At 44.7% G+C, this 11831-nt stretch overlaps 2 protein-coding genes across 29 annotated transcripts in view; one reads left to right on the forward strand and one right to left on the reverse strand.

The window, feature by feature from the left end:
• SETD5 (SET domain containing 5) overlaps positions 1-746 on the reverse strand; it is a 76661-nt gene extending 75915 nt beyond the window's left edge. For 8 of the 19 annotated variants that reach the window (XM_064274962.1, XM_064274957.1, XM_064274961.1 and 5 more), the window contains exon 1: positions 498-743. The gene's annotated coding sequence lies outside the window, so the exon portion shown is untranslated. Of the gene's footprint in view, positions 1-497 lie in introns of all 19 variants that reach the window. The other 11 variants (XM_064274966.1, XM_064274969.1, XM_064274973.1 and 8 more) reach the window with 8 other exon arrangements.
• Positions 747-1077: 331 nt separating this feature from the next.
• Positions 1078-11831, forward strand: part of LOC135228494 (uncharacterized) — a 63828-nt gene continuing 53074 nt past the window's right edge. For 5 of the 10 annotated variants that reach the window (XR_010319054.1, XR_010319053.1, XR_010319056.1 and 2 more), the window contains exon 1: positions 1080-1930. Coding sequence is in view for 4 of the 10 variants with exons in the window: in XM_064274980.1 (XP_064131050.1) it covers positions 1638-1930 (293 nt within the window). In the remaining 6 variants the exon portion in view is untranslated. Of the gene's footprint in view, positions 1931-8422; positions 11421-11831 lie in introns of those variants that run through there. The other 5 variants (XR_010319051.1, XM_064274978.1, XR_010319052.1 and 2 more) reach the window with 3 other exon arrangements.

Below are 11831 nucleotides of genomic sequence, written 5' to 3' on the forward strand. Positions count from 1 at the left end.
AGTGTGGGAAAGGAAGCAGTCATCTGAGATGGGGATCTGAGAAGGAGAGGCAAGGCCTCCGGGAACATTAGGAAGGCGAGATCGAGGCCCCCAGAGCCATCAGAGTTAGCACAAGGCCGAGGGAACGGGGATGGGGAGGCTAGGAGAGGGGGAAAAAAGTGCGAGAGGCCTATCCTCAAGTAAAAGATAAACGTGGAGCAGGCAGTTCTCAGGAGTGAGGCGGTGTGGGGGGAGGGGAAGCGTCCTGACCCGGGAAAACCACGAAAAGGGTAGTGGGGTCGCCTAGATTACGTGGGGGCTCGCTCCCTAGAAACGAGGGGTGCAACGGCGTGTGCAGGGCGGCGAGGAGGATGAGAAGGGACAGCACCCTCCTGCTAAGAGCCCAGGGAAGGCCAGGCCCACGTCCCGAGGAGAGCGAGCGGAGGCGAGGGAGGTGACCCTTCCCTTCCCCATGCCGGATAGTGAGAGTAGGTGTCTCTTTTCCGTAAGACCCTTACCTTGTCCCAGGCGCTGCCGGGGCCCGGGCCCGGGCTGCGGCGCACGGCACTCCCGGGAGGCAGCAGGACTCGAGTTAGGCCCAACGCGGCGCCACGGCGTTTCCTGGCCGGGAATGGCCCGTGCCCGAGAGGTGGGGGTGGGGGGCAGAAAGGCGGAGCGAGCCAAAGGCGGGGAGGGGGGAGGGCCAGGGGAGGAGGGGAGGACGGCACTACTGTGTTGGCTGACTGGCGGGACTGGGGCTGCGTGAGTCTCTGAGCGCAGGCGGGCGGCGGCCGCCCCTCCCCCGGCGGCGGCAGCGGCGGCGGCGGCGGCGGCGGCGGCGGCGGCAGCTCAGTCAGCCGCTGCCCGAGCGGAAACGCCACTGACCGCACGGGGATTCCCAGTGCCGGCGCCAGGGGCACCCGGGACACGCCCCCTCCCGCCGCGCCATTGGCCTCTCCGCCCACCGGCCCATAGTCATTGGCTAGCTCGCCGCCAATCAGCGGAAGCCGCCAGGCCGCCTGGAGGAGAAGCTGTGGTCCGGACCTCCGACTCCTCAGAGAGCCTCGGCTAGGTAGGGGAGCGGAACTCTGGTGGAAGGGGGGGGCCGGTGGATTGGGGGGGACGGGGTGGCTGAGGTGGACAGTCTGGTAGCTGGGAGTCCCCTTCTCCCGCAGGAAGCTGGGAATATAATGTTTGTTAAGCTGGAAGGGAAACAGAAGGTCGGACGCAGAAGGGAGGGCGGCCCGCCCTGCGGCAACCGGAGGGGAGGGAGGAAGGAGCGGAAAAAGCACGAAACCGGACCGAGCATTGCTCCCGCATAGGGAGGAGTGCTTCCGGCTTACCTCTTGCCGCTGATTGGCCGCTTCTTCTCCCGCCGTGTGCGAAAACACAAATGGCGTGTTGTGGTTGGAGTAAAGTCTTGTCAATTACAGCTTCGGGAGCGCGCAATCGCCTAGGGACTCTCGCATTGCCCCCTGGGTGGGGTGGGTAGGTAGGTGGGATGGGGAGAGCTGGACGTGCGGGCGCGGTCGGCCTCCCGCGGGAGTTGGGGGAGGGAAGGGTAGGGTCAGTGAAAGTGGCTCCCGCGCGCGCGCGTCCTCCCACCCTCCCCTTCCTTTGGGGAGTCAGTTTACCCGCCGCCTGCTCGGCCTTGGCATATGATTGGCTGCTGGAACTCGAGGAACGGCCCCTTGCTATTGGCTCGGGTCCCAAATGAGCGAAACCACTGCACTGGGCGGCGGGGGTGGTGCGGAGGCGGTCATTGGTACGGTCCTCCCCGAGGCCCAGCGCCGCAGTGTCTGGCCAGACGCCCCTGCGCAACGTGGCAGGAAGCGCGCGTTGGAGGCGGGAGCAGGCCGCCCGGCCGAGGCTTCTGGGTGACGGAGACCACCCGGGGCGCCCGCCGCCTGAAGGACGAGAAAAGCCCGACCTACTCCCGGGACCCGTGGAGGTAGGGGAGGGAGCGAGGGTCTGTCTGGCTGATTTGTGGGTGAGAGGCGCAGGTTCTCCAAAAGTCTGCGCGAGCTGCAATCCTGAGGGAGCTGCAGCGGAGGAGGCGGAGAGAAGGCCGCACCCTTCTCGGCAGGGGGAGGGTAGTGCCGCAATACCTTTATGGGAGTTCTTTGCTGCTTCCTGTCTCCTAAGGACCGCCCTGGGCCTAGAAGAATCCCTCCCTCCCTGTGATCTCGTCATCGCCTCCATGTCGAGTTGCGCCTTCTCGATTGTGGGCGTGATTCTTTCGCCGAGGCTTAAGGGCTAAGCTGGTGTCTGGGCGTTGTCCTGCGGGGGGATAGAGCGCATGTAAGATTTGAGGGCAAACCCAATTTTTATATCGTTCCTCCAGATCTGAGCCGATGTCACTACATAAAGGCGGAGGGGATGTGCTCTAGGCAATCACCTGGGGCTGATTTTTTGCAGCGGCACTATGATGTATTGCTACTTAAGGTCCTTTTTGGAGCAGTTTTCCTGGAGATAGAGATGATTAAAGGCACGATCACCGGAGTTTTGTACTTAGTCCATATGACACCTTTGTTATACCACCGCAGTGTAACATCCTAGTGTAAATCTTAAAATTTTAGCGTTAGCTTCAGAGCCCGGTGTTTCATTGCCTTCCTCCACCGCCCCTGCGCGCCTCTCCCCACCAGCTCTCTTTCAGCCATCTAGTCAAGCATCTTACCACTATCACTCATACTTTGGTCCCATTTTTCACTTGCTCATCCAGTCCAACCTTTCTCCTGGTCATGGGTAGCCCAGTGAGTCATGGAACTAGACAGGTTGGTTCCACCACGAATTAAGGCTACGCAACTTAAGCCAGCCTCACTGTTACCCTGCCTTACCTATTCGTTCCTAATGAGTTTTCTTGAATGTTTGTCTTGATTTTTGTATTGTGTTTTTTCTTCAGCTGGGATTATACTTCACAGTCCAGCTGACCTTGACGCCTGCTTTAACTGAGAATCTGACACGATGGAGTTCAGCAGCATCTCCCTTTTGCATTAGAATTTGTCTTCTTTAGTCCTTTGATCTTTTTTTTCCTGAAGCTAACCCCTTTATCTGAGCCCTTGGACAAGGACTTTACTCCCTGAGCTTTTACCTTTGTCATATTTCCTATTTCTCTACAATTTAACTTTTTAAGTTCCAGAGTGTATTCAAGTTTTCTGTCCTTGAAAGCTTTCTTTTGGTCTTGCTACCTTGTCAAGTTATCCCTCCTTTTTCTCTCTACCAACAAACTACATGAGAGTAGGCAGCCACCGTGCTGCTTCTCGCCCACATGGTCCATTTACTGTGTAGCCCTTTGGTGATACAGACTTTGACCGCACCATGGCATTGAACCATTCTGGAAGGGCAAGTGAATACCATCAAATCCAGTAGTGTTTCTTAGCCACCTGCTCTATAACTTGGGCCTGTGACCAGTCCACTTTCTCGAAACTTCTTTTAGCTTTCTACTTAACCTACATGAGAGGTTGTAAACAGTTCTACAGAATCCAGGCAGGTGACTAAATACAAGAAATGTGCCTGATATTGGAAATGATGGGAGCCAGATGTACTGCCTGGAAGACAATGGAGTGAGAATGCTGCGGAACTGAGGAGTTCAGTTTCTGCCCAAAGGGGGAAGCAGCTATTCAACTTCAGCTGAATCTTGAGGAATGTGGGACCAAGTTTGCCTGTCTTGGTATTTTTCAATAGAAAACTGGAAATCTAGACTTTTAGGTGAAATTAAATGTTCTGTGACACTAATATACCATAGAAAGCACAATTAGTGCCTACCAGTTTGCAGCCTTTTACCTGTATCCTCAGATTTCCACTGTTCCTGGTGTGTGACTTGATCCAGTTTCTACAGCTTCTTTTAAAACATTTTCCCAGAACAGTTCATACTTAAATATTTGCACGTTATATACTGCACGGAGGAATCCATCTACCTGAGTGCCTGTGACTAATAAATCTATTTCCAAAGCCAGTCTTCCTTGACTGAGTCTTGTGTTTTTGCTTGTTAGGCACATCTAAGGAGCCCTCACGGCACAATGGTTAAGTGCTCTGCTGCTACCCGAAAGGTCAGTGGTTCAAATCCACCAGCTGCTCCATGGGAGAAGAGACCTGGCAATCTGCTCCTGTAAAGATTACAGTCTAGAAAATTCTGTGGGTCGGTTGTGGTCTTCCACATGGGGCTGCTGTGATTCGGAATCAACTTGACAGCGCACAACAACAGATATATCTACCTCAAACTCAACATGTGTAAACTGAATTCATTCTCCTGCACTCTCCCATCCCTTCAAACTTCATTTGTTCCTAGTCTTGAGGTCTGTTAATTTGCCGTTTCGTTACTAGTGATAAACACCTGAGTCATATTGGGCTCTTTCCCTGCCCCTTTCCCCAGGTGATGCCCTCAGTCCTGATGTTGATTCTTTGGAATACCTCTCAATCCATCCCCTTGTTCCATTCTCATTGTTAATATCTAAGGTCAGTTGCCAGGATAATAGCCTTCAAACTGATCTGCCTCCAGTGTCATCTTCTGATCAATCTTAAATGTTGCCAGGGTGATTGTCCTAAAGTACACATAGAGCATGTAAATGCCTGCTTAGACTCCTTCACTGGCTCCTTAACTAACAGGATGAGTTACATGCTCATGAGTGTGGTGCACAAGGTCCTTAAGTAAGCTAACCTCAACATTTATCTACATTGTTGTTATTTGCCATGATTTTTTACGTATACAAACACTACCCCTCCACACTGAATTGATTGCTGTTAGCCAAATGATAGTGACATTGTCATCCTTCTTTGTAGGGTTCCTTCTGGAATGTTACCCCTGGTGTACCCTTCGAGACTTAAAACTCAAATATTTTCTAAGCCAGGCTCCCCTTTAAAGAAGTAACAGTACTTTCTCCTAATCCCATAGCAGTTTGTACTTGGCTTGAATCATAGTTCTCAAGTTGTTGTTATTGCTGATTTAAACTCTCTTCACTATTGCAGTCTTCTTTAAGGTGCAGTTTGAGTCTTATGCTGCATAATGTCCGTTCAGGCAGTGTCTGGCCCACGTACAGGTCCGTGGTCCCAAAAGGTTATTACAGAGTTCAGAAATCCCAGAGAATGGGACGTAGCAGACATGACCAGACATAGCGGACGCAACAGCTTTCTGTGCACATGTGTACCTTATGTCTCTTGTATATAAAGCGATTGTGTTGCCAGGCACATACTGGTACAGTGCATGTATAACCTATAATGCGTATGTGTTGACAGTCATGATAAATGCTTACGTATGTACTGTTCTTTCTATTAATGTGAACTTTCCCTACTTAAAAAGTTTACCATAAAACAGCATATACTTCGACTTGTAGGCAGCAGCATCCAGTCTTGTGTATTGCACATCTTTTAAGTGTTGTAGCATTATCTCCGTTTAATTTTCCTTTGAAAATATTACTGTGAAGGGTATCATGGCTCCCAAACAGCAAAACCAGTGCTAGTGATAGCAGCAGCAAGAGGCAAAGGAGAAGTATCGAGTTGGAAGTGAAACAAAAGGTATCCCCATACTAGCTTTCCTAAGTATATAACAGTGTTTGCACAACATCCAAATGACAAAAAAAACCAAACCAAACCCATTGCCATATGAGTTTATCTAAATGACATAACATTCTATTTCACAGAATGTGTTGTGGATTTTAAGCAACACATAACTGTGTATTACTTGATGCATACCAAAAAAAATCCATTAACATTGAGTCAATTACGACTCATAGCAACCCTATAGGACAGAGTAGAAGTGCCCTATAGGGTTTCCAGGGAGCAGCTGGTGGATTCGAACTGCTGACCTTTTGGTTAGAAGCCTCTCTCTTAACCACTGTGCCACCATAGCTAACCATAAATAAAATGGAATAAATGGCATGCATATGTCTTTGTAAGGTTTGCCATATTAATGGTTTCTTGAACAGTGTTTTATGTCTGCTAGCCTCTAGCACTGCCTGAGGAAGGTTTCTACAATGATGGAAATGTTCTATCTGTGCTATCCAATATGCTGTCCAGTGATGTTGAACACTGGCAGTTTGGCTAAACAACTGAATTTTTTAATTTAAATTTAAATAACCACTTGTGGACAGTGTAGGTGATAGCCACAAAATTCTGTTGAGGATGGCAGAAAACTTCATATGGACATTGATAATTTTATACTGAGCAATGCGAAAATAAAAGTTGAACCGTTCTGGTCTGTGTACGTTTTTATTCCCCATAATTGTTTTGTTTTACTTATTTCTATAGTTCACCTGTACTGTGTTGAGAAAGCAAGTGTTGACCAGTTTGGATTTCAAAAAACGCATAATGAATTTTAGGAAGGTGTGATTTCATTATAATGGGAACTGGAAAATAAATGAGAGATGACAAAAGTTTAATGAAGACAAGGATTATACCTAATGTGAACCCAGTCCTAAATTTCAGTCCTCCAAGTTTTCATTTTTTGCGGAAAACAACTAGAGGCTCTAAGCATCATATGAGTGACAAGAAAGTATCATAAAATAACTTTCATCCTGTTAAGTGTAAGTTAATATAAACATTTTAACACCAAGATACTTTTTGATTTATGGCTAATATAGCGTTTCATCAATTTCAGTTATATATTTAAAGAGATTTTAGGGTTTTTTTCACTTAAAATTTGGACTTAGGATATATGACCTTCAGGACAGTGGTCTTTAACCTTTAGTGCTGCTGTTAACTATCAAGTTGATTCTGACTCATGGCGACCCTGTGTTGGCCCCACGAGGGTGAGTTTGAGCAGCCAAGTTTTTGGTTAGTTCCATCAGTTAACCAATTGTGCCACCCTGGGACTCCTACCTTCCTTCAGTGTGCACAGAGTTGCTGTTTAATGCAGATTGTGAAATCCCACACCTAGAGATTGAGTTCAGTTAAGATGGGGTGGGGAACATACTAGAATTGTGTGTATTTTTTTAAGCTCCTCATTTGCTTCTGATGGTGGTGGTGCAGAAGCCACACTGCAGATACAGCCTGGGGGCTGCATTATACCTATTTACCTGACAAAAAGAATCTTTTTGTCTCTGAAATGATTACAACTTCAGAAAAACTACTTAATGATGCTTTATGTCCCATCTTCTTGGTCCCTCAATTTTTCAACTGAGCTATTTTCTATCCTTCCCCCCCTCCCCCCGCCAAAAAAAGAAAAAAGAGTAGTAATTAATATTTTTGGGAACTTGCAGGTCAGATTTTCAAAAGGATGTTAACATAGTCCATATGTATATACACACATATTTTTTTAAGGTAAGAAATGGAAGTTCTTCATTGTTTTGTTTCTCCTGCTAAATTGCATTCCTCAAGGACACAGGGATTTAATTTTTGATTCCCAATGCCTAAGTGCAGAGCTCAGTACTCAGAAAATGCTGATTTTATTTACTTATATGTGAAATTGTTTTTCAAGTTCTAGCTTAAGCCCACAAAACATAGAAATAAGGCTCCTTTCATGGAGGAACTTTAGGGTCATACTTAACCTAAGTCTCTGAGTATTCTATTCATAAAACTGATGCTTCGTGGTCTCTGAATCCATCTGTGCCATTCATCCCTTCCTTGGGTTTCCTGTTCTAACCATTTCAGTTATCCTCTTCCTGTGCTTTATTTCTGTGGGCCTTTTTTTTTTTTTTTTTAATAAACTGGCTGCCTATTTCCTTTTGAAGTAGTGCAGTATTATTTCCTATACTTCTAGGACAAAAATTAACTACATTGAACACGTATGTGTACTTGCATGAGGGATTTGGTAAATTTTGTGAAGGCTTGTAATTTATTTAGATTTGTAGAATTTGAACTAGATAAGGCCTCTACCATGTATTTATTATAATACGGAGGCTTGGTATTATTCTGTAATTACGGATTACAACTCCAGAATATGATAGACGTCCACATCACAAGAATAGACTAGTTTGTTCATGCTAGTCTTGTAAGGTCACAAATCCAGAAATCTGGTATTTCGCAGGTTGAAAATTCTTGGTTTTGTTAGCTTACCTAGTGGCATACTAGTTTATATTGGAAGATACACTTACCCAGAATCTTACTTTTCTTATCCAGGACTTCCTATTATAGGGCAGAACGTCAGGCATTAAGAGGAAGAGTATTTTGAAAATATCACTTCTTTGATTGCAGTTTTGTGAAATATCCAGACTAGGCAAGTACATCAAGACAAAATTAGATTAGTGGCTACCAGGGGCTGGGGGCGGGAGGGAGGAATAGGAGTTTAAAAAAAAACAAAACAAAACCATAGTAAAACACTGGATAAGAATGTTTTTTGAAAAATAAATCAGAAGGGGTATTCAGATAAAAAAAATTCAAAGCAGCCTTCCCTGATGCCCTGACCCACTACATTGGGTCCCCCACTTGGATGTTGTAACACTCTGAATTTCTTCATTGTAGCGCTTCTCACAATTTTAATTATATAATTTGTTTTTTCCTACTACTTTAGGTTGCTCCTTGAGGGCAGGACTGTGCTTGTTTATGGCTGTATCCCTGTTGCCCAGCACAGGGAGGTCTACGAGGGAGTCCACGAGGTCGAAACCATTTTCATAATACTAAGAGACACTGCTTTCCTTTTCCTCTCACTCTCAAGTGTATAGAGGCTACATGATGTGTGATGACATCATCTACTGACGCTAATGGATGTTGTGTGCTGTCCATTTGAGTAGAACTGCCCCCACAGGGTTTCCAAGGCTGTGATCTTTATAGGAGCTGATCGCCAGGTCTTTCTCCCCCAGAGCCGCTGGTGGGTTTGAACCACTGACCTTTCAGTTAGCAGCTGAGTGCTTAACTATTGTGCCACCAGGGCTCCTTTTGTTGCCAATGGATGGTGCTATATACTTGTGAATTTTCTAAGGTGGTAGGTGTAGATTTATATTTTTCGATATTAACTCCAAGTTCTGACTCACGGGAAGGAAGAATCAACTCCAAAGGAACTGAGAAATGAAAATATGAAAGTTATCTTTGTCTTGACTGTAGATGCTAATTTATCTTATCGTGTCTTAAATGAAATACAATAATTTTGAATAGTATTTTGGTGCCAGCTAGGTTGTGGTATTACTTTGAAAACTAAGCAGTGTTTTTTAAAAAGATTTTAAATGTAGACGTGACGAGCTCCTTCAAATCCAAAAAACCCTTATATGTTTTCAAACTAGAAATGAAAAAGCTACTGAAGTATCAAAGTGTATTACATTGGCTGGACAGACATGATAGCTAGAAACTTTAAAAGGCCATATACAGCTGACATTGCTGGATGAAAAGTAAGGATAATAGTAGTGAAACACTTTTTAATGATACAGGAATTGGTCATGTTGAAGATTTTTGTGTAGACATGAAGTCATATCTCATCTATTTAAGGAAAAACCATTGTCATTGAGTTGATTTCCGGCTCATAGGGACCCTATAGGACAGTATACTACCCCATAGCATTTCCAAGGGGCAGCTGGTAGATTCAAACTGTTGACCTTTTAGTTAGCAGCCAAGCTCTTAACCATTGTACCACCAGGGCTTTTTGCCTTAAAAATGGATGAATCTACAAATGGCCTGAACTAGTCATTCTGCTGTATTTATCTGGTATGAGCATCTACTGATTATCAGAGATACCCAGGACAAGCACAACTTGTTCTGTAATAGTTAAAATGTTGAATAACTTTTTTTAATCTCATGATTTATCCAGAACTATATTGATATTTATACTAATGGTTAAAAAGCAGTGGTAGGTAAAACTGCTACCAACTTAGAACAAATCAAGGCAGTGCCTCCCATCCCACTAGTTAAGTAATATTATTTTTTTATTATGGTACTTTATGGAAACCCTGGTGGCATAGCGGTTAAGTGCTATGGCAGCTAACCAAAAGGTCAGCAGTTCGAACCCGTCAGGCCCTCCTTGGAAACTCTGGGGCAGTTCTACTCTGTCCCGTAGGGTCGCTACGAGTCAGAATCAGCTCGACGGCAGCGGGTTTGTTTTTTTTCGTATGGTGCTTTAGGTACTCTACAGACCCTTGAAAATATTTCATTTTTTCAGTCTTTTGGTGCAGGCAGTGGAGACCTGAGCTGTATCTGATCTTTAGATTACTTAATAGTTCTTCAGGGATCTACAGTTTTGGCAGAGCTTCCTGAAAGCCTTATTACCATTTAAAAGGAAAGATGTTTAAACAAATTTTCCTTTTTGACCTTTCTAGTACTTTGTCAGTTTCTGGAGGTAACTAGTTATCTTCCTGTCTTTAAACTTGTAAAATATTTCTCAATGTTTGTTGTCCCCCCGCCCCCCCCCCCGAAAAAAAACTCATTCCCAGTAACCAGATGTCTGGTCCATAACTCAGTTCAGATTACAGATTACTTTCTCCATCTCTTCACATTCCTGTGGTCCAAGAGACTGGCTTCAAAGGTTGAAAACCAAGGTCACAACTAGTGAGTGGCAGTGTCATATATAACTCATTCCCAGGTCTTCTGATTCCAGGAATGATGCTTTTGGAACTACTTTCATATCCTACTCATAGACCCTTCTTCTCAACTGCTTTCTGTCCTTCCAGGGAACACTTTATGTGGACCGCCAGCTAGCTCTCTTCTGCTTATGGGAACTCCCCTCCCCAGATTGATGGTCTTTTTTCCCTGCTGACCTTGATTATGAGCCAGTATGCAGCCATTAATCCTGCTCACAGCCATTTCCTGTTCTGTCTCCAGAGTACAGAATACCACACTAGGAAGGAAGATGGCAAGCTATGCAGACAATGCCCATGTTATATTAACTTACTGAATTGAGTCTGGCCATGTTTTCACTGTGGTATTCACTTTAAAGGTATGAAGAGTCAAGCATAAATTTCATTATTCCAAACTCATGTAAAACAATCATTTGTTCAACAAATATTAAATGCCCACTGTGGTAGGTACTATGCCAAAACACCCATTGCTGTCAAGTCGATTCCAACTCATAGTGACTCTACAGGGCAGAGTAGAAGTGCCCCATAGTTTCCAAGGAGCAGCTGATTATAACTGCTGACCTTTTGGTTAGCAGCTGTAGCTCTGAACCACTGTGCCACCAGGGTACTATGCCAGGTACTTGGTAAAAAGCAGTGAAAACAGACACGGTCCTCACACCTCCTGGTTCTGCACTGTAGTGGGATGCTGACCAACCCTTATTTAGTATGAGATTTAAATGGTTTCTTTTGCCAGAGATGAAAGGTTTTATGTCCAGCCTATTTTTTATAAATACTGCTGTGCATTCTGATCATATTAAAAACTCCAGTCTAGGGTATAAAACCTTTATAAATGTCTTGTTTATGTCCAGTTAAGTCTGAAGTATGGGGTAGTGTATCAGAAAAACCAGACTAGGACTGTTGGCTATGCTGCTAATGTGAACTGTTTATTCTTTCAAAGGAAGGAAATAACGTGTCTTAAGAAATTAACATGTAAGACATCAAAAGGTAATATGAGTAATGCTGTTCTATCACTAACATGACACTGCAAATCTAAGCTGAATGCAGAGGAACTCAAAAGTAAACTTTGAGTATTATAAAGAATTACATACAGACACACATAAAACCTAGCCCAACTGCTCTTTGCCCCAGGGAGGTACCATTTTCACAAGGAGTAAATGTTGAGGTCATTTCATTTTCCAGAAAACTATCTTAGGAAGGGCTTTTAGGTCTGTAACTGGAAAAGCAGCTAAATGTGAATAGCTATCCAGGAGAAATAGTAAAAGAACTTTATATGACCCCAAAATTTAAATTTTTCACTCAAACATGTCAGTCTGTTCCCTAGTCCCTTTAAGAAACCAATAAAAATACTTTGAGAGATTTATGTTTGACTTTGAAAAACATACCTTTGTGTACTGAAAGAAAAATAAAATTTAACTTGGC

Source organism: Loxodonta africana, chromosome 22, assembly GCF_030014295.1.
Source record: "Loxodonta africana isolate mLoxAfr1 chromosome 22, mLoxAfr1.hap2, whole genome shotgun sequence".
NCBI classification, from domain to species: domain Eukaryota; kingdom Metazoa; phylum Chordata; class Mammalia; order Proboscidea; family Elephantidae; genus Loxodonta; species Loxodonta africana.